The sequence below is a fragment of the Nymphaea colorata genome, chromosome 6 (assembly GCF_008831285.2).
Source record: "Nymphaea colorata isolate Beijing-Zhang1983 chromosome 6, ASM883128v2, whole genome shotgun sequence".
NCBI classification, from domain to species: Eukaryota; Viridiplantae; Streptophyta; class Magnoliopsida; order Nymphaeales; family Nymphaeaceae; genus Nymphaea; species Nymphaea colorata.
Genome location: NC_045143.1, coordinates 3,382,204 through 3,409,238, shown reverse-complemented (window position 1 = coordinate 3,409,238; position 27,035 = coordinate 3,382,204). Strand labels below are relative to the sequence as shown.

Genomic DNA, 27,035 nt, shown 5'->3' with positions numbered 1-27,035 from the left:
TTTTGTACCTTTTTCAGGAAACCTTCTTTATTATCAATGTTACAAAAAAAACCCATCCAAAAATAGTACACTTGATTTTTCTCTTGGAAACTAACCTGACTAACCAGAGTAAACAAATCATCCCGCCATTAGTGTACAAATTTATATATGCATTTATGTCATATTTAATATACAACTGCAAGCGTATCCCTAGTTTTTTTATGGCAGGAAATTCCTACTGCAAAGCAAGATTTGAACTGTTGCTCGGTTTGAAGAGTTGGAGAAAACTTGAAGCAGAAATAGGAATGAAACAGATTGGTCCTTCTTGCATTGCTAGAGTTCAGATACGAGGCCAAAATAACTGAACAATGTTCATACCGTCTACAGCTATGAAACATAAAATTCGATATTGCTGCAAATTTTTCATTTTGAAAAAAGAAGAAGTTTGAGATCAGATTGGCTTAGCGTACCAATCAATATTAAGAAAAAATTTGTTTTATGACTCTTTCAGAATTTTCATTGAGAATCCAGCCTTCCACCAACATCTAACATCTTATTTTTCAAAAATCTTAAGGGAGGCCCTTTACTTTGCCCTTGTCCATAAGCACTTCTCTGATTTATTATTGTAAGACTTACCTTGCAAATTAAAACTACTTGTTTCAATGTTGCTAAAACAAATCAAATATGCTAAAAAGTGTTGCAGGCCTAAGTGCTCAATTTTTATGGTTTCATAACTTTGTTTTAAAGAATGAAGCATACTCATAAAATATTGTATTACAATGTTTTACAAAAATTCACTAACTTTAGAACAAATTGCCACAAACTGTTTTTGGCACCAAAACATAAAATCCGATGTTTTTGCCGTAAGTGCTTGGGAAACAAATCCTCTTTTTTCACATAGTAGTTAATTCAGTGTTTGTTTCCACTGTGCATCTCCACATAAAAGGGATCTTAGCCAGATGAGCTTTGGAACTAAAATATGAGGTTAATTGTCAAACACACTTTTCGTGTCTGAAGATGAAAGACGCGAACCAAAAGAACTAGGTTCTAGATATGCATAATATATCGAACCACACATGTGTCGAGGTTGGCATCCCTTGTACACTTGGACAGAGTTTGGGTTTAGATTTTGGGCTTGGCTCGAGGCAGTGGGTTGTTGGCTGCTTTAATTTTTATTGAACTTTTTGTAATTGTTTATGCAAATTGAACCTTTAATGGGTTCCTTGCATTGTATTGGCAATATGCATTGCTGAAACCCATTTGAAGTTTTACTACTTTGTAAATAGCAAGTCCAAAGTAGACTTATTTACTCAAACTGGCTGGACGTTTGATGTGCATTCGGTGGTGTCTTGTTCTTTGATTGCTCTTTTGAAAGAAAACCTTTAGTTTCTTATGTCTGTAAATTCTATATGTGCCATTTCCCTTAAAATAGTGGTTTATATTATGTGTGGATTTCTATTCTCATACATTGATCGTTCTTCTGCTGACTTAAATCAACAATTATGAATATATGATGCAATTATCGAATTTTTTCACTAAATAATTTGAAATCATTATCAATATTTGAAATTTAAAATATCAAATATGATCTTTTAGATTTTTCAAGCATGTCTTAGAGATGAAAATGGAGAGTGTTATGCAAATGATTTAACGTTGTAAAAACAACCTTCTCAATAAAAGAAACATTATTATTGTTAAGGATAATGTGGTGACTTATAAGAGAACGACATCTATGAAAGCAAAGATGTTATAAAAATAATAAAAACATTGTTATCAATGAGCATGGTCATCCATGTGAATTTGCAAAAAAATGAAGTTTCTTGACCTTATTGTAACCTGAGAGTTAAAATATAAAATCTAACAATAATGATGTTACGAAAAATATTTTTGCTCAACAAAAGAAATGTTATTATTGTTGACGATAATTTTGCAACCTATAAGGAAATGATATCTATAAAAATAAAGAAACAAACAAAAATAATAATTGCATCGCTATTATCAAAGAAATTTGGCGACCCAAAGTTGTAAAGAAAATCAAAGATATTCCTAGAGATTATTGTGAAGAGAGAGTATAAATATCAAATCAAACACTATGATCCTTAAGGCCATTGGTGCCTTCGGTAGTGGAAAACCACGTTAAAGTTTTTGCTTTCATTACAAGACATCTTCCAACTTTTCTTTAGGCAGTCTTACTTACAGCAAATGACTTTTCTTTCTTTCTCTCTCTCTTTTGCTATCCAACCGAAGGATTACCTCCAAAGCGGGTTATCTTTTCTTTTTCCTTTTTATTGTGGCGGTCTAGGAGTTACGGATCTAGTATTTTCTAAGAGCATCGTAATCATCGATACCAGAGGTATTCTTGCTCTCAGATATTGTGCACCGTTTGTTTTTTGAATTGCATCATTGCTGTTCTTTGAAGAACTGGACAATTTATTTTGGGTATCATCTTATACTCTGGTTTTTAGAGTCACTATGGCAAATGAAACTGTTTAGAGTTCAACGACAATCGCTATTCTTTGCATTTGCAAATCTTTCTCTTTCTTTTTTCTTGTTAAGCATACAAGTACTGCATATGCTGAGAGAGGTGAAGCATGAGAGGGAGGAGCATATGCGACAGTGTTGGATTTGGTTTTACAATAGATGTTCTCTTCAAATATACTTTTGTGGGGAATGTTCCACCCTCGGCTTGTTTTCCTTAGTTTGGGTTTTAAAGTTATGGTAAATCATCATCATGATCATCAAGTTTATTCGTCAATTTTAGTTTAATGATTTTCGCATGGGTAAGGTTTGGAAAATCAATTTGTTTTAGTGCTTCTATGTGATTTTCACGTGGTAAGGTTCGGGGGTGAAAGGCTGGATTCTCAATGGAAATTCTGAAAGAGTCATAGAACAATTTTTTTTCCTAATCTTGATTAGTACGCTAAGCCAATCTGATCTCAAACTTCTTCTTTTTTTGAAATGAAAAATTTGCAGCCAATATCGAGTTTTCTGTTTCATAGCTGCAGACGATATGAGCATTGTTCAGTTATGTTGGCCTCAGATCTGAACTCTAGCAGAGCAAAGACCAATCTATTTCATAGAAGGAATTTTGACCTATTTTTGCTTCATTTCGAGGCCGGCCTTCACGATGTTGTTCTTGGCAGCACCCTGTCTCTGGTGTTGAACCCTGCCAAGTTTTGGGAGAAGGAGGCCCAAATGGCCCTGCTCAGCCTCTGTGCCAACTTCATCCTTGGCTGCTTCATGGTCTTCATCTACGACGTCGACCTCTCTGACCGCATCTTCTCCAATGTCAACCCACAGCGTGATCCACCTGATCAGCCACCCCTTCAGCGAGAAGCTGTTCGGCGATCAGCATCGCCCCCAACTTCACCCCTCACGCCCTCTCCTCCTACATAGCCGCCCAGCAAGCGGTAATCCACGATCACCTCCACTCCTAGCTCGCCCTCTGATCCTCCTCCTCCATTCCCCTCTGCACCCGTTGCCGCGACATGAACCTCGAGACCACGAGGGGTAAAGTTGGGGGCGATGCTCTGGTGGATGTCCTTGAAGTTGGCGGCGATGCAAGTTGGGTGGCAGCAGGGGAACCCTACTTTCTAAAACGGCAGGTCGAGTTTGACCTAACCGGGCGCCCGGGTAGTCGGTGCTACTACCCGGGCCCTTATCGAGCCGGGTACTGGGTACCCGACGACAGCCCGGCCTGGTGCCCAGGCTTATGAATCCCTTCGTCGGTTTATCTATTATTGATGCATACCCATATCAAATCCGCATCATTTAAGAGGGAACTTGTCGGGGAGGACAAATATCTCCAAATTTTGCAGGAAGATTTCTTTTTTTCCCCTTTCAAGAACATATTTCTTACAACATTTTGCAATCCTTTTGATAGGATCATTCATGTGTCAAACTTGACAATGCCAACTTAAAAACTTGCATCAGCCTCGCCATTGATTGGTTTGCATGTGTAGCTTAGCTCTTGTGAATGGGATTGAATTTGTTGCAGGCAGATCCAGATCCAAGTTGGTTTAGATCACTTGCTAGCTTGGACCTCATATTCTGTTCCAACTAGAACCCTAGCTCTTTATAACTCCACCCTAGGCTTAAATGTTCTTTATTACCAAATCCAGAAAGTTGTGGTCGCACCACATTATGCCAAGCACATTTATTTTGGATATCGACGTTGAAAAATGAATTCCTAACCGTAGATGTACTTTCTATCAAGATCCTCTCCTTCCAAGCAAGTTCCTCCTCCCTCCCTGCTTCTTCTTCCGTGAAAGTTAGTTCCTCACAAACATTTCTTCATATTATTATTTTACTCTTCACCTTCTTCAGCCAGGTAGCTGCTGCACATGTTATGTGCCTGGTTCTCTCTTTCTCTTTCTCTGAATTAAGAAGCGGTTCTACATTTCTATCCCCCAATTAGTTTATATCTAAAACTACATTCAATTCAATCGGGTTAGTGTGACATTTATTCGAGGGTGAAGTTGGGGGTAAAAATAACATCAATGGCGACATATAGACAGTTTATATGCTAATTTAATTTAACTAGGTGGATGAGTGGAAGAAACTTTTTTGTCTATATGCCTGCCCCATTTGAATTTCATTCTTCTAATTCATCCCTTGGTAGTGCCATTTTTGGGAGGGGAGAATAGAGAGGCCTGCAAGTAACATTTATTCAAAACCCTTCATACTCTTCATACTTTTTTGAGATGGACAAAACGCGGAAAGAATAAACAAAAATCCCTGATTTTCGAGCGTTCGGAATTTTAGATAAGGAACAATCGCACGCGCCCTGACGAATTGAATTGAATTGAATCTGGGGGGATTTCAATAGGATATCCACTTACATACGTCATCATCGTCACCACGTGGAGGTAGAAGGTTTCTTGGCTTGTTTCTCACACTAAGCCACTTGTTACCGGTCCTTCATTTATTTCTTGTTACCTCATTCACATGGTCGAGAATAACTAAAAGCAAACCATTCAACCAGTTGGAAGACACACTTGGGTTTTACCCCAAACGACCAAGATCAACCCCATGCCCACTTAAACCCAGGTAGAAAAGAGGCACTGTCAGGGTTACGGATCTCTCATCATCTCTATTTAGAGATTTAATTTAAACCCGTTGACAATTGTACATATTTACAGTTGCACATATTTTACACGGCTCCAAAAAAGTGAAAAAGAATGAATGGATCCAAACAAATTCAATTTAATTAACTTTATATTATTTCAAAGGGAAAATACTCTTTTGAAACTTAGAAAAATGTTTCTCACGTTTATGGAAACCGTACATATTGATTATAATGCATTAACTTTAAATACAAAAATTAATTAAGTGGACCATGTTGAATTTATACCTATGTTTTGACTCAATTAAAAGATGAGGTCTGCCGGCAATACCAAGAAGGGAAAAAGGAAAAGGTGGTGTGGATGGCTAACTGCGCTCTTGTGCCATTTTTGGGAGGGGAGAATAGAGAGCCCTGAAGTAACATTTATTCGAGACCCTTCATACTCTTTATACTTTTTTGAGATGGACAAAACGCAGAAAGAATAAACAAAAATCCCTGATTTTCGAGCATTTGGAATTTTAAATAAGGAACAATCGCACGCGCCCTGACGAATTGAATTGAATCTGGGGGGATTTCAATCAGATATCCACTTACATACGTCAGCATCATCACCACGTGGAGGTAGAAAGTTTCTTGGCTTGTTTCTCACACTAAGCCAGTTGTTACCGGTCCTTCATTTATTTCTTGTTACCTCATTCACGTCGTTGAGAATAACTAAAAACAAACAATTCAACCAGTTGGAAGACACACTTGGGTTACCCGAAGTGACCAAGATCAACCCCATGCCCACTTAAAACCAGGTAGAAAAGAGGCACTGTCAGGGTTACGGATCTCTCATCATCTCTATTTAGAGCAGTGTTGTACGTATCGTACGATACGGGGCCGTATCGTACGATACGTATCGTATCGTTTGTAAAATACGATACACCCCCTGTATCGCAAATGGAGGTTTATCGTACCTGTATCGTACGATACGTACAACACTGCTCTAAATAGAGATGATGAGAGATCCGTAACCGTGACAGTGCCTCTTTTCTACCTGGTTTTAAGTGGGCATGGGGTTGATCTTGGTCGCTTCGGGTAACCCAAGTGTGTCTTCCAACTGGTTGAATGGTTTGTTTTTAGTTATTCTCAACGACGTGAATGAGGTAACAAGAAATAAATGAAGGACCGGTAACAACTGGTTTAGTGTGAGAAACAAGCCAAGAAACTTTCTACCTCCACGTGGTGACGATGCTGACGTATGTAAGTGGATATCCGATTGAAATCCCTCCAATTCAATTCGTCGGGGCGCGTGCGATTGTTCCTTATTTAAAATTCCAAACGCTCTAAAATCAGGGATTTTTGTTTATTCTTTCTTGTCCATCTCAAAAAAGTGCAGGGCTCTCTATTCTCCCCTCCCAAAAATGGGACAAGAGCACAGTTACCCATCCACACCACCTTTTCCTTTTTCCCTTCTTGGTATTGCCGGCAGACCTCATCCGTGACTGAGAGCACCTCCCTTCATCTCTCTCTCTCTCTCGCAGATGTTCAAGTACCACCTTTTCCTTTTTCCCTTCTTCGTTTGCCGGCCGGCTGAGCTCCTTAAATTCATGACTGAGAGCAACTCCGCCAAGACCACATTCATCTCTCTCTTTCTCTCTATCTCTCTTTCTCTCTCTCTTTCTTCTGCTCATCACCGCGTTTCAAAATTGCGATGGAGAGCGGGAGCGCCACCAAGCGGCGGGGCTGGTTGCTGACGAAGGCCCGTGAGCTCGCCCTTCGCAACGATGACCAGGTCGGACACATCATCTTTTCCAGCAGCGGGCAGATGTTCCAGTACTGCAGTCCCAACTCCAGGTTCGTCCATATATCTCTGTTGCAGCAATGCTGTTCTGTTTTACAATTGTTTTCTCTTGCCTTGGATCTTGGTCTAGAAAATTTGATGAAGTGAAGCCTTTCTTCAGATGGTTTTATAGATGCTAGGGTAAATCTTGACATGAAAATGATATTGCTTTCTTTCTATTTAATTTGAACATGTTGTCTCAGCCTCTGAGTCCATGTTCTTCTCCAATGGATTATTTTGACTAAAAAGTCGAAGGCGCCTATCAAATAATTTTGTTCTGACATGCTTGTTATGAAGAAGCTGGCGATACGATGATCATGAACCATAGTTATTTGACGCACGACTGTTAATCAAAAGGATTATATAAACGAACCTCCATATATCTCTGTTGCAGCAATGCTGTTCTGTTTTACAATTGTTTTCTCTTGCCTAGGATCTTGGTCTAGAAAATTTGATGAAGTGAAGCCTGTCTTCAGATGGTTTTATAGATGCTAGGGTAAATCTTGACATGAAAATGATATTGCTTTCTTTCTATTTAATTTGAACATGTTGTCTCAGCCTCTGAGTCCATGTTCTTCTCCAATGGATTATTTTGACTAAAAAGTCGAAGGCGCCTATCAAATAATTTTGTTCTGACATGCTTGTTATGAAGAAGCTGGCGATACGATGATCATGAACCATAGTTATTTGACGCACGACTGTTAATCAAAAGGATTATATAAACGAACCTCCATATATCTCTGTTGCAGCAATGCTGTTCTGTTTTACAATTGTTTTCTCTTGCCTAGGATCTTGGTCTAGAAAATTTGATGAAGTGAAGCCTGTCTTCAGATGGTTTTATAGATGCTAGGGTAAATCTTGACATGAAAATGATATTGCTTTCTTTCTATTTAATTTGAACATGTTGTCTCAGCCTCTGAGTCCATGTTCTTCTCCAATGGATTATTTTGACTAAAAAGTCGAAGGCGCCTATCAAATAATTTTGTTCTGACATGCTTGTTATGAAGAAGCTGGCGATACGATGATCATGAACCATAGTTATTTGACGCACGACTGTTAATCAAAAGGATTATATAAACGAACCTCCATATATCCCTGTTGCAGCAATGCTGTTCTGTTTTACAATTGTTTTCTCTTGCCTAGGATCTAGGTCTAGAGAATTGCTTTCTTTCTATTTAATTTGAACATGTTGTCTGAGCTTCTGAGTCCATGTTCTTCTCCAATGGATTATTTTGACTGAAAAATCGAAGGCGCCTATCAAATAATTTGTTCTGATATGCTTGTTATGAAGAAGCTGGACACATGCGATGATCATGAACCATAATTATTTGACGCATGGCTGTTAATCAAAATGATTATATAAACGAATCACGATAGTCGAACCAAATTCACTAAGTCTTGGGGTTAATGAGCAGCAGCACAAGACATTAAACAGGCAGACATCAAGTAGAGGATATGGCGGTACTGGGTTTGCCATGTGGGTCTGCAGGTCATCTGAACAGGCAGACTGTTCTAAGTCTGTAGTAGGACCACCCTGCACACTGAGAAATGGTGCAGAGTCCCAATGAGAGCTCATCATTTCCGGGCTTGTTTAGACATTAGTTCACGAGCATATAATCACAAGCATCGGGATATGTTTCTATTGTGTCACCAACTTATGGGATTTGATTTCGTGATATTTGCAATTTATTTTTACATGTTTGTGTTTAAAGATTTCTTCTCGACTTTTTATTTTTCTTGAGTAATTTTGAGGTTTAAATTTCCCAAGATTCATCTTGAGAAAAAACGGCGAAGTTAAGGAAAGGAAGTAGATGACTCTCTTCGTGAAATTTGCAGGAGGAGCTGGTAATTTGTATGGTACAAGAACGACATGCATACAAACTTTTGCTGCCATGTGTAGCTTAGATGAGCCTAGATGCTAAGATTTCAATCCAACTGCTACTAGTGACCCTGCAGGACATATAAACAAGAATTCCAAATCTAGGAACTTTAACGATTATGAAGGGAGAGCTACCCAATTAAATACCACATTTTGTTGGTCGATTGCACTAATAATCTGCCAGTTCTTTAGACGTTTACACGTTTTCTCTTCTAAAATATAATTTTCGTAATCAGATGTCTATACTCTGTTTCTGTGTTTACACATTGTTAGTTATACTCTGTTTCTGTGTTTACACGTTGTTAGTCATGTTATAGAATATTTATTTCATCCTTGTGAGCGCATAGTAGCTATTACCATGTATCAAATGATGAAATAGAAAGTGGTCACTCTTGCAGCATGCTCCAGATTATTGATAGATTCAAGAAAGCATCAAGCACTCAAATTCAGGAAGACGATGATAAACAGGTTGGTCAGCAGCGACAGATCTTCTTTTTTTTTTTTTTTTTTTCCTTTTACGTAAATTTGTAAGATGTACAATATCGTACATAAGATTGATTCTCACAATTGAGTTCGATAAGATTCCTGACCATTGCCAGCAGATATACCGTGAGATGACGAGAATGAAGAATGAGAATGACAAGCTGCAAGCAACCATTCGACAGTTAACTGGGGAGGATCTCACCACTCTCACCAAAACCGATATGAAAAACCTTCAGAAGCGACTGGAAGTTTCTCTAGATCGAGTTCGCTCAAGAGAGGTACAATGACAACGACAACTCCTCATGCTCTGCTCTATCGCTCTCTTTCTCGCTCTCCCTCTCTGTCTATGGGGTGCACTAACACATGGATGCTTACGCAGATCGAGTTGCTCCAAGAAGGGAGAATTGCGGAGGCAGGTACTACTTGTGCTTAAATGCATGGTTTCTTCATTTAGTTCATCATGCCATAAAGTTATAAACAAAAATCAAGATCACGTTAACTGTCTTCTCTTTTGAATATAGTGGCGGGCATTTTGGAAGCAAAATTCTCGAGAGCGGTAATCTGTACTTTCAAGTTTCAACTTCGTTCTTTTTCCTGTTTTCCATTTCTGCAGATCTATAACTGTTCTTTTTGGTTGGATAGGCTTTGGCTCCGGTTCATATTTATGCGAGTTTTGTTTGAAATTTCAGCCTGAAAATCTGTAACTTATAGAAGTTAAAATCTAGCTTGGTGTATCTGCTTGTTAGTCGAATAAGTGTGCTTTCTTATTCACTTTACATCGGCATGGAAAGGTGCTACTAGAAGAAATTTAAGTAGAGGCTAATATTATCCCATAAAGATTTGGTTGATCTGAATCTTATAAGAAATCACGCCTTACAATACCTACCAAAATTGAACTGGTGATTCATTCTTGTTTTTTTTTCGTGCTGATTCCGTCTTCCTCTTCGACCATGTAACGAGTTCTCTTCCATGTTCTAGAGAGAGAAAGAAACAGAAAAAACAGAGCAATCCAGAGACCTGCTTCAGCTTTCTCCTCCTTTCTCCAACGGGCTTCAACCCACTCAGCCAAACCTGGAAGATCCAAACCTCCATCACCATGCATGCAGCTCCGGTAATCTGAAAAAACCGAGAACATAAAGGTACACCTTCACACCGTCCATTCTGTATCGTACTTCTGTCATCTGAATCTTATATATTTCACTACTTTGATCACTATCTGATTATCTGCAGGCTGTCTTGCTGATGATGAAATGTCTGGAATGATGCTGTGAAGAGCCTATTCCAGTCCAAAGGAGTAATGCCCACGACAATCAATCTTTCATCGGCCCACCAACTCAACCAGCTACACCGCTTCTCGGGTTAAACCATTATGATTTTTGTGGCATTACCATGATGATATTACTGCAACATTAACTTTTTTAATGTAATCTTATAATTTTTACTTTTCTAGTATGTTTCTATGTCTTGTTTTGAAACTTTTCCTTTGAATAACAAAGTTGTGATTGCCCATTACCATCAAATAAACAGTAAAAATCTGGTGATTGGGGGTTTCTTTCTGTAACAACCCGCGGTTTACTGGGATATCAAGAGGAAAAAAACTTTCTCAATTCTGTTTCTACTCGACTCCTTGGAAGGATGCAAGAGTAATGGCAGAATGGAATGAGTTTTGGAAGTGCAGTCATCCAAACAGGAACCCAACAAATGGGTCTCCATCTTTCATCTCCGATGAGCAGGAGAGAAGCAGGCATTCAAGTGTCTCTAGTTGATGCGATGGCCTGCACTGTTGAAATCTCCCGATTCCGCCTCCATCCATCAAGCTTGGCATGAGGTTCTCATGATCTACTGATCATGGAAAAGAGGAAGGACTGTTTGATCCGTGAATTAGCTTCCTACCACATTCAGTTTAAAAACCAGACCCCAAGAATGCATGCCTGTGAGTGAATACAAGACAACTTTTCGACAGGCAAAAGCATGACAGATTCTATTTCTATACCTCACGATCTTTCTTTTATTTTCTATTTCTCCTCGTCTTCTTCTACCTTTTGTAAATTCGCAGTAGTCCTTTACTTCCACTTTTCCGGCTACAGTTCAACTCTGGCTGCAGCTTTTGATTTCAGTAACTATCTTATCTAATGACTTGTTGGGTCCTATCACGTGTGCCATTGCATGGTATGAAACACAATCAAACCTTCCAAAGAGTAAAACAACAGACCAGCATAGATTCATATAGCAAAAGATTATATATTTATCCAATCAAAAAGTATCTTTCCTCAATCAGAGAGAAAAACAAAAAGCAGTTTCTTCCAACTGATCATGCTTTCATCTTCAAGACAGGTCAACAAAGTACAAAATTCCTCGGCGAAATTTATTAGAACAAAGATATTAAAATGATGGATTTCCAGGCAACCAACCCTTCAGATTCAAGGTACACTTTTCATTCCTGTTCAAATAAGGGCGCTGAAATTTTAGCATTGCCCTTATGAGAAAGCCGCTCTAATTCCCATCTGTAGCAATTGTTGTCTTAGTGGAATGATACAGATGGGCATTAGACCGACTTTCTCTTAAGGTCAATGGCAAACTATCATCATCCACATTAGAATAAGAATGAGAAGTGTACAATAAGTGTAATAAACCTACCATTATTTCCTATTTATAGATGTTTTTTCTACAAAACCAATCAGATAGATTGCATACCAAGCGGTAAAACATAAGAAGCTCCATCAGAATGGCGTCTTCGTCATGTGCATATAGATTCTTAAAGCCCGGAAAGTTTGAACTTCTTTTCTTTTTGTAAGCTCTTATAGATCCAATTTTGATTTCGTTTACTGGGAAAGAAACTTGGATCTAAATGGGATCCAAAAAAAATCCACCCAGTTACATATATATGTCGAATATCATGTTAGTGTCATCTGAATCAGTTTTGAAAACTAGAGGCCGAATTCAAATCCTAATAAATAACGTGAAATTAAGGTGAATACGTTAAATGGCCGCTTTTAGATTCTCGATAACCTAAAATCATCTCAGACCTAAGATCCGATAAATTCATATCCGGTTATTAATTAATTTGAAAGGAAGGCGGGGCGACTACCGGTTATATCCTTCTTCCCTTATCCTCAGAAGGAGAACATAACGAAGATTACATTAGAAAATTCGAAAAATGGAAGGGTAATTACGTCCAAATGCTTATTATCATCGGCTCCCGAATCCCGATTGCTTGACGCCTTTCCCATCATTTTGCCCTCTCTCTTTTGCCTTCTCTCTTTCTGGCCCTCTTTCTATCCCGCTCGAGAGCGCGCTAAGACGAGGGTAAAATTCTTCCCTCTTGTGGTTTTTTCTTTCAGAGTGTTCTTAGTCCGAAGGATCACCTTGGATGTTGCTAGGCTTGTGCGTTTCTTCCTTAGCCGCTGATTTTACATTTCTTCATGATTCGTATTTTGTTGAGAATGGTCGCTTGTCTGTTGCTTCCGTCCATTATCGAAATCGGGAAGGGTTCTCTGGAGTTCTGTTGCTGGGGATTCTCATTTTTTACTGTTTATTCGTCTTTCTAGTGATTTTTAGGGTTTTAAACCGTGCCCTTTTGGTTATTCGCTGAGAGGCAGTGAGGAAAAATTGGGGGTTATTGGTTTACGTATGTTTCTTCCATTATTTTTCTGCTGTCTCTTGCTGCTCTATCGAATCTTCTAATTTTTCGTTTCTTTGACATTTTGCCGTATGGATTTTGGGTGGTTCAGGGTGCCCATTTTGAGTCAACAGAGATGACTAATGATTGGGCGACCGGACCATGGGACGTCGAATGATTTAAAATGTGAAGCATTTTGTAGCTCTTTTTTTTCTTTTATCTAGCTTTCTAATGGTACTTCATTTACTCAGGGGCTATGCTTTTGCAGCGACAAGGGAATCCGTATGTCTGCGTTGTTCAGTTTGCAGTCTGTGCTGCTTCCGGATTAGGTTCTTGTCAAGGGTCGTGCGTATCCCTCAGTAGTTGTGTCACCGAGAATCGTCTGCAGTGACACATTTTCCTTCTAAGCTTCCGTCTAGCTTCATCCATATTTTTTCGAGTAGCTAGGAGCTTCTTCAGGGAGTTATGGAGATACAGACGTCCGGCAAACCAATTGATTCTTTGTTGGAGAAGGTTCTCTGTATGAACATTCTTTCCTCTGATTACTTTAAGGAGCTTTATAGATTAAAGACTTACCATGAGGTCATTGATGAGATATACAATCAAGTGGATCATGTGGAACCGTGGATGACTGGCAACTGCAGGGGGCCTTCTACAGCCTTCTGTCTTCTGTACAAGTTTTTCACGATGAAACTCACTGTCAAGCAGATGCATGGATTGTTGAAGCATCCTGATTCGCCATATATTAGAGCTGTAAGTGTTCTTCTGTCACTGATTCGCCATATTCACCCGTAGTATCATATGTGTATGCTGTACAAGCATGTCCGTACATTTTATTAAGTGATGAATGATTTAAGATGCTTATATTTTTCCATCCACTAGTAAGTAGTCTCTTTGGCATCCAACAGAGTCTAATTATTTTCAATCTGTTTTCGTGGTATTTCTGCTATGTGATAGTGCATGGGCTAGTTCTTGTAATTTGTCGATGATATAACTGCCCACACTTTTTCTTTTGTTCACTCCATACTGTAACTTTGTATTATTGTAATATCATGATCTGCAGGTTGGGTTCCTCTACCTTCGCTATGCTGCAGAGCCAAAGACGCTGTGGGGCTGGTTTGAACCTTATCTTAAAGATGACGAGGTACTTCCATAAATTTAAATTTAAACTACTGTGGGTGCTACGTTTCATTATAAAATCAACAGAAATCCGTCCTTAGATTGCATTTTTTTGTCCTTTACTATTCTGTTTTGTGTTTATCTGTTAATATTACAAAAGTTGCGTTAGTTAACAACTGTCAACCATGAAGACAGGAATTCTTGAGAATTGAAAAAACAATCATATGCAAGTCTACTAGGTCTTATAATCAGTTTTTCATGAAATATGCTAGTTGCAGGAGTATATTTTAAAAATTGAAAAATGCCATAGTGGTAACTGAAACAGTCAAAAGATTGTCAAATTCTTGAGTGCTAGGCTCTATTTTGTCTCATATTAGTTTATCAACTACTTGATTTTCTATCGGTAGTCATAAAAGAAAATGTTTGCTAAAGATCACCATATTAGTCCCACGTACTAGTTTCAACACTAGTTTACTGTGTTTCCCTGGTGAAACCAAAATGTGGCAGAAAAGTTAAATGTTATGGAAGAGAAATGGAGTTTTATCCAAGAGAAACTTATTGGCAAGGTATAAGGGAGTTGGGTAGCAATATTTACCAACCGAAGAGGAGAAAATAAATTAGAAGTTAGGAAATGGCTAGGTCATTCAGTTTTTTAAGGACATGATATTGATATTGTTTTTTTTTTTCGTTACGAACGGCTAATTTCCTTGTTATTGAATATGGAAAAAGCAACATTCCCCCAAACTGTGCTTGTATGGGGGCCCTCTTCTCCAAAACACTAAACTAAAAAGTAAAAACAATTAACTTCCATGTAACGAATAACCCCTAGTACTTGAAATGATTGTTTCATATATAGATGAGGTTCTTGTCCTACTTTCTTCTTCTTCTTCTTTAAATTTTTTAATTCTTTTTCTTCTGCTTTTATCCCTTTCCTTCTAATTTTCTTTGTTCTTGTCATCTTCCTTCAATGTGTTATCTCTGACCTGTATTTGGATTAGGTTAGTTGATGGGGATTCTGAACCTGATTACTGTCTAAGTCCTGTTTTTTGGGACCAGATTTGACTAAATCAATCCATGTTTGTGCAAGTAATTGGATAAGTCTGACCAGTTAGCAACCATAGGCACAATGTCTATTTCGTAAGGTAGTTGCACCGTGGTTGAAGGAACTTTTATCGTTAATATGTTTAATTTATTCGTTCTGTTTTGAGCTTGTTCCATGTCTTATTGAGTGGTTGAAGGCCAAACAGATCAGGCAAAATTTTTCAAGATTCTTTTGCCTGTTTTCTTTTTTCCAATTTTCATAAGCTATTTTATGGTGAGGTATATCATATGTGGCTTTTTCTTCACAGTAATCATTTTGACTCTTCTGTTTTTTAATGTGAGCATCATTTGTTGATTCTCTAACTTTTACGACAGTCTCTGCTTGCATTAAATTTGAAGACTTATTCTTTTTCAAATTTTGTGACTAAACTTCTGAAACCTAGAAAAGCATACGTCAATGCTAGTATCACATGCAAATTCAGGTATCTTCTTGGTCATCCGCAGGAGTTCTCTCCAGGTTCAAATGGGCGAATGACTACCATGGGTGTCTATGTACGTGATCTCCTACTTGGCCAGGTCAGTACTTAGCTACTTCACTTATTATCTGTAACAGAAGAAAGCATGTAAGTGCAGACTGTTCTTAAAATTGTTGAGCTTGACTGATCCTCCTCTCTACTGAATGTTAAAATAAAATGGGTAGCAATATCCTGGGAATTGATCTTTCACAATAATCTGGATCTGGATTTGATGGTTCACAATAGCAGTTGCCATGTAGTGGTTTTGGTCAATGACTGGGCCACTCAGTTGGTGTGGACGTACTGCGAGAAGAGAGCACGCTTCTATCTGCTGAACTGTGTAAGGTTTGTAATGTTGCTCTTGAGTAAAAGTGCTTGCTCCAAGGCAATACTATTGACAAACACTTTTTTGTAAATTCAAATTCTGAACTACTATTTAGTTTGAAATGCTTTAACATTTTCCTGTTCTCATAGGACATTTGTCATTCCTGTCTTTTAACTGCACCTTCTTTTATATGCATAACCTATGACTTGTCTAAAAACCCAAAAAAGCAATATGTTCATGATACTTCCCATTGATCTATGACATGTACATTTGCTAAAATTGTTCACAGATCAAGGTTTCTTGCTAAAGTGGTTGGATTGCATCCTAGTAAATATCGGGAGGGAAATCAAACGAACAGTCGGTTTAGAATGTTGTACCTGGCAACTGGAAATGCCGATGTTGGTTTTGTTGAAAAATCTTTTGCATTACTTCCAGTTGTATGGGAATTTAAAAATTCTGAGTTCTTTTATGCTTTGGCATTATATAATTACTTTTAAAGTTTTAAGGAATTTTTGTTACTTGGGTCATGTCACTCAGGCTCACACCTAGCAGTTGTTGGAAATGTTCACTGCCGATTGTTTTTGTTTATGCCTAGTAACACCAAGTCATTGCAAATGATAGTTGATCCAAAATCCTGATGGGGTTATGTTGTCATAATTTGTTTGTTTGGGTAACATTCACTCAGATGCTACTAGTGCACTTCTCACTTCGTAGGTGAATGTGTGATCAAATATTCAATTTTATTGTGCTACGGCTTTGTTGGAGATAAATACTGGGTTACCAAATGGTCTTTAATTGGTAGCCCACTAATCAATCTATTCCCATTGTTTTGTGAAACATTATTTAAGGATGTTGACTGTCTTGAACCTTGTCTTACACCTTCTCACTTTTCTTGACAATTTTCCGATCAACCTTAAGTTCGGAAGTTTTCATCATCATTTGTCTCTACAAGGCAACACAATTTTCACTTCCTATTAATGCCTTTTTCAGAATAAACAATAATTGAATTTATGTTGTTGGCTCTAAAATCCAGGCGGATTTATGTCTTTTTTAAAAAAAAAAATAGATCTCTGTCTTATGGGAAGATATGGCGGAGATATATTGGTGATTGAAATGGTGACCTAGCTCTGCATGGGTTATGCATATGCTGGTCCCAGCCATTTGTCTCTAGGGTATCACTTCTTTACAGCTCGGTTGTTAGATTATTTTATCCAGTAGACATAGCTTAAGAGGGATAACAGCTTCACTCCAAATAGCCAGTGGCGTCCATAATCCTATATTTTATCAAAACTTGTCATATTTTTGTTCAAATTTTATTTTCCTGTGGAATGGAATTTGGGTCTTTCATAACCAGCAATTTGACCAACAAAACTGGTGACAACGTTTGAAGCCTGGTTGGAAAGCTGAGTGTTACATGTTTGGAACTACAGTTAAAGATATTTATGGTTGTGAAGAAACACTTGTCTTAAGCATTGCATCAGCTTTTGCCTTTCGCTGGGCTTTATTATAACCAATGAATAAAGAAGTAAACCAAAGAATGCTGAAAGGGTCCAAAGCTCAACTCAAGGCTGCCTAGCTGGGAGATTGTCCTTACATTTCACCTTGTTTTATTTTGTTAATTCCAATGGTAGGGACTGCGTATTAGCAGCCAATACTTTTGTGTTTGAGGCTGCATGTTGGTTGCAGCCTTTTTTTCTTTGGCTTAATTGATCTTTGCAAATAATGCAATATGAGTTAGTGAACCTAGGGAACTAAGGCTGTTCCAGAAGGAGCTTCAGTCTTCTGTTGATATTTTTTCTGCCTGGTTAATCTGTTTAGGTTACAGTTGCAATTGTTCTATGGCTGTTACATTTTCCTTCCTGTCATTTTATGTACAACAATAAGATGCTTAATTGGATGATAAAGTGATGATAATTCAGAAAAGGATTACTGGTTGTTAATGATTTACTTGGACTAAAAAATGCAGTATTACTTTGACACGCTCTTCCCGCGCATCCCGGTTCCTGTAATGCGGCAAGTTGTTACTAACCTTGAGAAGTTGAAGCTTCCTACAAAACATAGTGGAGTCACTGGAGAAGCTACTCGCCATGGATCTGATGACACTGCCCGAAGGCCACCTTCAGTAAAAGCTGCCCTCTCTGTGTCCTTTGGTCAGCGTGCTCCACACCGTGCATCTACAAGAGACTCCTCTCCTGTTCGTCGGACTCTGCCAGCACCACGTGAAAGGATTGAAAATACTGACATTCGCCGATCCCCTGATAAAGACCGTGTTCATTCTAAAGAACGTAGGGATTCTGATAGGGACCGAGAGAGAAACCGGGACCATGATCGAGACCGTGAGAGAAGCCGTGACCATGATCGAGATCGTGAGAGAAGCCGAGACCATGATCGAGACCGTGATAGAGATCGTGACCGTGACCTTGATAGGGAACGTGACCGTGACAAAGAGCGGGACAGAGTAAGGGACAGAGACAGGAGACATGGATATGAGCGTGATGGCAGAGATTCTTACCGCTCAAAGTATCCAGAAAGAGAGAATGGTATGCGCAATCATGAGAGAGGAGACCGGGACAGACACCGTGATTCTGTCTCTCGACACCGAAGCAGGAGCCGAAGCCGAAGTCGGAGTCGTAGTGTTCACATGTCAGGCAGGAGTGCGAGTGCAGATGTTCGTTCAAGTCCATTCAAGGATGCCCCCAAGGAAAAAAGTGCAGTTTCAAGCAATCTGGCAAAGTTGAGGGACCTGTATGGAGATGCTTCCGCTGATCGAAAAGGTGATAGCAGCATGGACCACACTGTCAAGGACAGTAGCAGTGAAGATGTTATCAGGCTTGGTGGTGCTACGTGGAGATAGAATGGCTGCCCTAGTACCTTCGCTTGATTGTAAAATTAAAGACCAACATGAAATGAGCATGATCTAGAAAATTCTGTTTTTTATACGATAACTCTGTTTAGGTATTTGAATCCTGCTAAAGCTTCGTGCTCCAAAATTTCAAAGTTTGTCTACATTTGTCTTTGTTACTGAATGGCTGCAAGGGCAGACTACATCTGAAATTTATGGAAAACTTCTGGAATTTTGGTCACTTTTAAACATGTTTATTATGTTTGTTACATGATTATCGTGTACATCAGCAGGTGCCCAACATGTGCAGCTTCCATCAATCCAGCTCATCGTTCTTCACCAACAATACTGATTTAAATGGTAGGTTCTGATTATGGGTGTTTACTGAAGTCCCACGGAAAATGCTTTGGATTTTGCCCGTTTCAGATTTACGACTTTTTGTTCGAATTTCTAAGGGTAGGGATCCTGCCTTGCTCTTGAAAAGTTTTAAAAAGAAATAGGATTACACAATGATCAGAAATTTATATGGTGGGAAGCTTTGAAGGGATATTGAGTTTGGCCCAGTCGTACTAGTCTCGTACATGGATTGCGGCACACTTTGGTGCAGTTTTAGGGCTTCAAGAAGCAGTAAATGACGTTCCCGACTTAATTTTTTTCCAAAGCCAATGTATCGACTTGGTTAAAATGTCATCATGGTCTGCGAGGAAAACCGAAAGATTGGAACTCTTAGGCCATCTACGGTCACATTAACTTATCATTTAAGCTCACAAGGCACATGGTAAAGGCTTTTCTTTGTTGGCGGATTGAACGGACGAAGCACTGGTTTCAATCACCGGGTGTCGCCATTTTCTTTCTAATTGAACACCAGAGTCGCCGAGAAAGGCTGTTAAAGAGATAACGGACAATGCACTTTGAAACGGCATGATTTGGCCATGAGCCATCCTCCTGGTTTGCCTGTTCCGTCCCCCAAATTTGTCAAGGAGAATTTGAAGTTGCCAAAAGGGATTTTCTCTTGTTAATGAGAACGGCTGGAATAAAAATATTTGTAAATTTGTAAATCCTTGCTTTATAGAATGTTTTGACCACCTTACTCACGACGCACGTCCTACACGTTAAGCCCATGCATCGAGAGAAATCCATCGTTCCCGCCCATGTAGCCCAAACCCCAGCGGCGCCGTTAGTTCCCACTTTTTCGGTTTATTAAATATTTACAATGTTTACCAAGATGTTTAGAATGAAAAGAAAAAAGAAAAGGCAAACGATGGCACCTTTGCTTATGAAAAGAGCCAATATTGGTGAGCAAACAAATACGACGTTCCACGGACGCCTCGGCGTACCCGACACTAGCATTCTTTATTTTAAAAAATAGCACCTTTGAAGGCAAACTCGCCAGGAAAGACGGCTCCCGTCCCTTTGGAAGTCGACGTGGTGAAGTGAACTAGCAACGAACCAGATGGCTTTTACAATTCAAAATTCAAACTAGTCTTTCACACAATTTCGAAGAAAAACAAGACCTTTCATTTTTCTCCTACTCCTCCCTTTTGCCCAGGGCATCCCAATAGCGAGATATGAAGGAACTACAGTATCATTTAAGAAGTTACAAATGAAGAAGGAACCTCCTCCCCAGTCAACATCCAAACCCCATCTTACGACCAGATAACATGTATATATAAACTTCTCTCCTTTCCCCTCTAAATCCTTCAGCAACAACAATAATTAAAAAAATAAAATAAAAATAAAAAACAGTGCCTAATAATTACACGGATTTTCAACAATTAAGAAGAAAAAAAAAGGAAACTATAGAAATATATATATATCTATATATATATATATATATATATACGCAACGGAGGACAGATTTTTAGATTCTACAGAGCAGTGCAAGCGAATGAGCAACACGAGTGAAGCGCGTAGGTGGCGGTGGAGGTCTTGGCCAAGGAAGGACGTGAGAACGAAAGATGGATGACCAACCCTTCACGGGCCTGCCTTGGGCTTGGCTCTCCACTCAGTCCGGCCACGAACGATCTCAGCCCCATCTTCAAGTCGAAGAAGGTGGGTGCACTCCATGCCAGCAGTGCCGCCTTCCTCGCACGACACATTGGTCAGTGATTGCAGGACACTGTCACGCCCACATTCGCGCCTGTACTCGAGGGTTATCCCCGCCAGCTCGTGGCTTTCCAGAATTGATATCGGAGCACTCTACAAAGAGACAAAATTGTAATTAACAAAAAGCGACAGAAACAGCCACAATCCAACTTCATGCAGGTAGTTGTTTTCCAACTAGATAAGTTTCTGTCAGTTTTAATCAAACTGGAGGCGCATGGCCTCAGGGAAAAAAAAATTGATCAGCCTGGAAGTTCCTGCAGAAATTTTGGCACGGTTCTGATATATGGTACATGCTATTTAATGAGCAACAGACGTCTGATCGGTCCGGCGGTTTCCAGAAAGACAACAGACACCAACAATAAAAGCTACCTAGAAGCCATGAGAAGGAGAGGAGTTACCTCGAGTATCCAGCCTATGTATTTGACGTTGTTAACATGCTGATTGACATCCAGATCGTACCAACGAGGCTGCAAATTTTGAAGACAAAGTCATACTACACTCAATCAGAGGTGCAACAAACATGGGCCCTAATTTCTGACTCCCTTTCGCTGAGTTCTAACTAGAACAGATTCACAGGCCAACTATTGCATCAAGTGGAATGACGAGTTAACCCACAGCACAATCTGACAAGCACGTCTGGTCATACCAGGTCAATGGGTGGCATGAAGAGGAGAGAAGAGTAAACTCGATATGGCTATTTCACTTCTCCAACTTACCATTAGGCCAGTTCGGATATGACCTGCAGTGCTGTCATCAAGTTTGGGTAATTTCCTGCCATCCTCATCAATGATGGGTCCATCCTGTACAAAATATGGCCCTATTTCTCCCCTCACTTCATCTGGAATTTTTGAGAGTCTCCTTGTTTTCTTGTTCATCATCACCCAAACACTGAAAGAAACAAATAAAAGCAGCAATGAGATGATTGTCCAAAGATGGGCAAGAATTGCATACTGGTTGGAAAAATGTATCATTCGCATCACAAACGCAACAACAGCTATTCTGCGGATTGTCAGAATAAACAAGAGTGAAGTGGTTGCCGTGGCCAGCAATTAATATGACCAAAAGTCAACCTAACCTCATCCCTGTAAGTTCAAATAGGCTAGCGTGAGAACAACACTGAGAAAATGGGGGAAGGGTTCTACTTTCCTACATGAAAATTTTGAGATCAAGCCACCACCCCCGGACCTTTTGAAAAAGAAAAGAAAGTAAATCCAGACCTAGTAGCTTTCGTCACTGTTTCACCAGTACGAGTGTCACGCACAAGCCAATCACGCCGCATGCCATTTTTTCCCGATGGACCAACCCAGGTGTCCACTTCAACAATATCACCCCTGCGAGAAACGGAGAATGAAATAAAAAATTTGAAATGAAAGCCAATGAAATATATTGTCCACGGGATCGCAAGTGATTCATTAGACACCACATAAAAAACGTCTCTATGGATGTTAGATACATAAGCATAGCATTCGGGTCGATTATTTGGTGCCAAAAACGTGAGCTAATTTACTTCATGAAGATGGAGAAACAAATGCATTGGCAGACAGGACCATCAGTTATCTGTCTAGTTGGTACTATTGTACTAATAAATTATATATGCTTTCAACGGTAGTTACAACCATCAAGCTATAATGTCATAAACAGTTCCATTGTACAATCAATAATGATTGAGCCTGTCAAGTTGCAATGAGAAAAAAAAAACGACAAAAATAAGATTGAAGACATCTTTCTCATCAGTAAAAGATAAACTGAACCATCTCAGCTAGGTATGCACATAATGAGGACGGTGGATGACGATAAGATCCTGAAAACGTGAAAAAAGTAGTGTGCACTTCCTTATATTCTGCAACTATAAGCAGAGCGGTTCCAGCCCATTAAGAATATCATGGTGTAAACTCAAGCACGTAAACTCAATGGTAGATTAGATACTCACTTGGACCACGAGTTGGAGATAAAATTATATAGCATAATAAATATTTTCAGAAGACGGAAAAAAAAAAACAGAAAATGATAAGATAATATTGACAGAAAAGATATAAATATACACAGTAATAATGCCAAAATACAGACAATGAACTTGATCCTGTTGAGGACCACATTTGATGAATGCAATTTAAAGGGAACTGAGAAGAAAGAGCAGTACAAATTTCTGAATCCAAGAACTATTCAGGTGCCCCAAATTTTATCCACTGGAAAGTCCAGTACCAACCAATATTCAAACGATCCCTTGGTATCCTTGTCAGTTGCAAAAACCAGAACTCAAAACTGATATACATGTCACCAACCTCAAATGCCTTCCTTCACCGCAAAGCACCTATAGTTTTCTTTATTCTTGATTAAAAAAATGTCTTAAATTTTTAATCCATAGGAAATAGTAGCAATAGAAGTGTATCCAAGTTAATTTTTCCTGGACACCGATAAACAACAGTGTCCTTCACACTGATGATAAAAGATTTGAAGAACATATTCATTGATGTAAGTCCCAAAACATATCATGCTTAACCCCACAGATTCCTCCATTACGATCAATAAACAAATATTTTCCCCTCACGGCCTTTTTGAGGAAGATATAACACAGGATTCAAAAGCGGTCAATTTAGAACCGAAAAAGTTATGCAGTTAATGATGCTTACAGGATTTAAGAAGCTCAGACACAACTTCATGACTAGCATTATGAATTAGAAACTTGGCACAGAAAATCTCTATGTGCATTTTGAGCCGGCTTATATTTTCAGTTCAAATTTGGTTCATGAAAAACTCAATTTCCAAGCAATGATGCAACAGCTTTCTGTGGACAACTATTACCAGTTAAATTCTTCTCAGCCATTCTTGAGAAGAACTTCTAATGTAGTTCCTACTGTCTACCTAAATAAGGGAAATTGTAAAAGAAATATGAAAATATAGTGAAAAATTGGGATATGAAAAATACAAGTCTTGTCAACTCATTCACCAACAAACACTATCAACTGCACAAGCGTTGCCTGCTCGCTATCATGGCACACACTCATGAATGCCAATGTTAACTACAAGAGAATGTGATGCATTACACAACATATGTCCCTATCCATAGAGATAAACATGCTATGATTTTCATGTGAGCCTACCTCTACTTGTTCCAGCAAAACAGGAACAGTCCACAATCAGCATGATCATGCGAGCCATGAAGATGGGAGACAACATGCAGCATCAGGATAAAAAAGAAAACTCAAACTGTCTTTAATTTTATACTTTCTCCAAATTATATGACATCTAGATACAACAGCTTGAAATGTACCTTTTGCAAATTCGAAGAACCTAGCTATCTCAGAAATCAGAAAAACAGCTATTTATAAGTAGAACAGAGTTTCCAAATTCAATGCTAAATATAATTTCAAGGTACACACCAAGAAGGGTATCGATCAACATGAATCTGCATCCGTGTCACAACCCATATCAAATCCCTCCTACACATCTCAGGCGTTGAACCAAATCCATCCCCCAAGAGTCCAGCACATTTCACATGGTTAAGAGCCGTTTCCTATTTGATTGAGAAAACAGCTCAATGAACTGTAACACAAGCATGAAAAAATCTGAAATATTTTTAATTTGCTTTACTCTTGAATATTACCTGCAAATGATTCATTAACGTTTCTATAGATGCAGTCCGGTCTGCTCCAATTTCATAAGACCTAATTGGAAAGTTCTGCCTAAAAACAAAACCATCATGAACAATTCTTCCCAGTCCAAAAGCATCCATCAACATATCCGGCCTTCTTGGCTTCCAATCAAAATTGACCCACTGCTTCTCTGCAGCCAAAAATATTGCTGTGATTGCAGCAAGCAGCATACTCCAGTCAGGTAACTGATTGATAATGGTCCTTGCTTGCGGAGAGGAAGATGAATATGAGGGGACTTCATCGGTGTCCACGTCATGCAACCCAATTGCCTTTCCGTTGTCAGGCGTTGTCAGCAGCACCTTGCTGCCATTTATCTTTGGAGCAGCATGAGCATTTGTCTTGACTTGTATTCCGGAACTACTAGACTTTGATTTGATCCCACGTGTATCAAGATTGTCGGGACCACCTGCAAGCCCTGCCTTGGGCTTTGCACGGCGAGGATCAGGCGAAAACAAGGCCGAGGCGGCAGCAAAAATGGCAGCAGCGGCAGCAACAACCATTGTTTGTCTATCAGAAATCACGCCCTGAGTGAAAGCATATAATCACAACTCAGATGATCACTATTGCAGCTCTGTATTCAAAAAAACAGTAATATGACTTAGAATTGTGCAAGCAGTCTTCATCCAGATAAAAAAAAAAAAAAGAAAAAAAACATAATTCAGACTGCTTAGAAGCCAAAAAATGAAAACAATACCGGCACAAAAGCAAAAATAAATATATGAGCTAGGAAAAGAATATGGAGCTCCAAAAAGGTAAAGGAAACGGAAACAAACTCGATCAATATCATATATAATGCACCGGGAGGTCGAAGAACCTTGACTATGAGTTTGGTTTAGAGCAGGACAAAGCAAATCAGCGACATTTCTAAGAGCAGAAAAAAAAATTACTAAAAAAAATCATCACCAACCAAAATAACAATTTGTTTACAACTGAAAAACAAAATAATAGTTCAAAAACAGATCCAATCATATGAATGAAGTTTTTCACATTTCTGTAATATTTCTATGGAAGAAGAAAAACAAAACATGAACGGTGAGAGAGAGAGAGAGAGAGAGTATATGTCATTCCCCCTTCTTTTACATTTTCTTGAAACGATAAAAAAAAAGGTTCGGGCTCTCCAGAACGAATAAACAACCAAAAATGGATAATAAAACCTAAATTCGGAAAAGAAAAAAAAACAGATGGTAGAAAAAGGAAAATAAACAAAAGCGTGAAGAGAAATGAGAAACGAAAAGGACAAATGCGCCTAATCCTGAAACAAACATCATAAGAAAAATGCACCTCTGTTTTCTCCCACCTCAAAAAGATGGAAATAACAGGGGAAAAGGAAAAAGAAAAAAGAGAAAAGAAAACCGACGGATTTCAGAGTGCAACACTTTTTTCAGGAAAACAGCAAGCTCAATCTCGTCTAAAACAAGAACAAAACGAACAAATCCAAGCGCGTTCGATCACCGAAATTTCGAACAACAAAAATAACAACAATCAAACGCGCAGATCAGAAGCACAAATTCGAAAACTTGCGACGCAGCTTCACGCATGATCTTCACAACGAGTCCTAACACCAGAAAAACGAAAGCAAAAGGAGAAAAAAAGAAAAACCTGCACCTATTACTTCCTGCGCAGTTATCCTCCCGCTTCCTTTTCCGAGATCGATCCGTAATGAGGCAACAACGATCTACGAAGTGAAGTGGAAACGACGAAGAAAAAACAATAAACGAGCAGCAAACAACGGGCCTTCAGATCGTCATCTCCAAAAGCCTCCTCTCCTTCAACAAAGAAGAAGACGCCGGAAGAAGACGATGAGCTGGAGAGAGGAGAGGCGGACGGCAGATGGGGGAAACCAAAAAGAAGACCCTAGAAAAGGGAGCGTCCAGATAGACAACAGAGAGGAGAGCGTGCTTCCCTCTCTCTCTCTCTCTCTCCCTCCCTCTTCCCTTGTTGGATGGCAGTTGTTCTCCGGCCTGGACCCCCTTTTATACTGGCGCCCTTTTTTTCCCTTCATTATTATTATCATCATTATTTTTTGGGCCGCGTTCAGTCTTTTTCCCCCGCAGCGAGTCTCCATGCAGAAAAATACATTTTCCAATTCGCCGAAAATTTTCACCATAATTAGAATAGCCCTTGTCATTTTATCATTTTTTGACCAGACCCCATTTGTGTACTGCAATCTGAAAAACTCTATTCTAGGCAAAAAAGTAGCACCCGTCAACCAGGTGGCTCGCAACAAGACCTTGAATTCAAGCAAGTCACGTCTCTGGCTTTCCAAATCCTGACAAGTTTCTCTAAGACGTAGTTGCATCCGACCCTGCCTAAATCTCCATTTTTTTAATTTAAAAATACATTTAAAGCTTTAAATATTTGAAAAAATTATATAAAAAATAATTTAAAATCAACAAAAACAGAGGATGAAATGTGTTAACCCATATATCACTGCTACTCTATTATTGTAGATCCAGATATTTATTATTTTTTATTAAAGATAATAATTACAAGTTTGAACTTGCATACTGCTCTATGTTCTTGTTTGTTTGGCCTCGTTGGATGGTCTGTTTTGTGTCATTTAAGGGATGTTTCAACGATTCCG

At 39.0% G+C, this 27,035-nt stretch overlaps 3 protein-coding genes across 11 annotated transcripts; 2 read left to right on the top strand and 1 right to left on the bottom strand.

Annotated features, from left to right (window-relative positions):
• Nucleotides 1-6,403: 6,403 nt before the first annotated feature.
• Nucleotides 6,404-10,680, top strand: LOC116255567 (MADS-box protein AeAP3-2-like). Of its 3 annotated transcripts, none has more exons than XM_031631434.2 (7): nt 6,404-6,883; nt 9,147-9,216; nt 9,330-9,509; nt 9,611-9,647; nt 9,753-9,787; nt 10,210-10,370; nt 10,462-10,680. In XM_031631434.2, the coding sequence occupies exons 1-6, from the start codon at nt 6,741-6,743 to the stop codon at nt 10,366-10,368; spliced, it is 624 nt and encodes a 207-aa protein (XP_031487294.1). In that variant the 5' UTR covers nt 6,404-6,740; the 3' UTR covers nt 10,369-10,370; nt 10,462-10,680. The 3 variants fall into 3 exon arrangements, with proteins under 3 accessions (XP_031487294.1, XP_031487295.1, XP_031487296.1); XM_031631435.2 differs by having other exon boundaries at nt 6,405-6,883; nt 9,348-9,509; XM_031631436.2 differs by having other exon boundaries at nt 6,406-6,883; nt 9,351-9,509.
• Nucleotides 10,681-12,388: 1,708 nt separating this feature from the next.
• Nucleotides 12,389-18,961, top strand: LOC116255856 (pre-mRNA splicing factor SR-like 1). 6 transcript variants are annotated; one of them, XR_004172982.2, is made up of 6 exons: nt 12,389-12,537; nt 13,102-13,603; nt 13,914-13,994; nt 15,515-15,586; nt 15,775-15,870; nt 17,817-17,956. XR_004172982.2 is itself a non-coding variant. In XM_031631936.2 (6 exons), exons 3-6 carry the CDS (start codon nt 13,316-13,318, stop codon nt 18,702-18,704), a joined length of 1,329 nt encoding a protein of 442 aa, XP_031487796.1. In that variant the 5' UTR covers nt 12,482-12,537; nt 12,963-13,036; nt 13,119-13,315; the 3' UTR covers nt 18,705-18,961. The 6 variants fall into 6 exon arrangements, 3 of the variants coding, with proteins under 3 accessions (XP_031487794.1, XP_031487796.1, XP_031487795.1); XR_004172983.2 differs by having other exon boundaries at nt 15,711-15,870; nt 17,817-17,869; XM_031631936.2 differs by lacking the exon at nt 15,775-15,870 and adding an exon at nt 12,963-13,036 and having other exon boundaries at nt 12,482-12,537; nt 13,119-13,603; nt 17,817-18,961.
• Nucleotides 18,962-20,131: 1,170 nt separating this feature from the next.
• LOC116256015 (palmitoyl-acyl carrier protein thioesterase, chloroplastic) lies at nt 20,132-26,400 on the bottom strand. Of its 2 annotated transcripts, none has more exons than XM_031632133.2 (7): nt 26,057-26,400; nt 24,403-25,022; nt 24,179-24,312; nt 22,016-22,129; nt 21,515-21,686; nt 21,197-21,265; nt 20,132-20,891 (listed from the first exon to the last, which is right to left on the bottom strand). In XM_031632133.2, exons 2-7 carry the CDS (start codon nt 24,949-24,951, stop codon nt 20,667-20,669), a joined length of 1,263 nt encoding a protein of 420 aa, XP_031487993.1. In that variant the 5' UTR covers nt 24,952-25,022; nt 26,057-26,400; the 3' UTR covers nt 20,132-20,666. The 2 variants fall into 2 exon arrangements, with proteins under 2 accessions (XP_031487993.1, XP_031487994.1); XM_031632134.2 differs by having other exon boundaries at nt 24,403-24,975.
• Between the last annotated feature and the right edge of the window lie 635 nt (nt 26,401-27,035).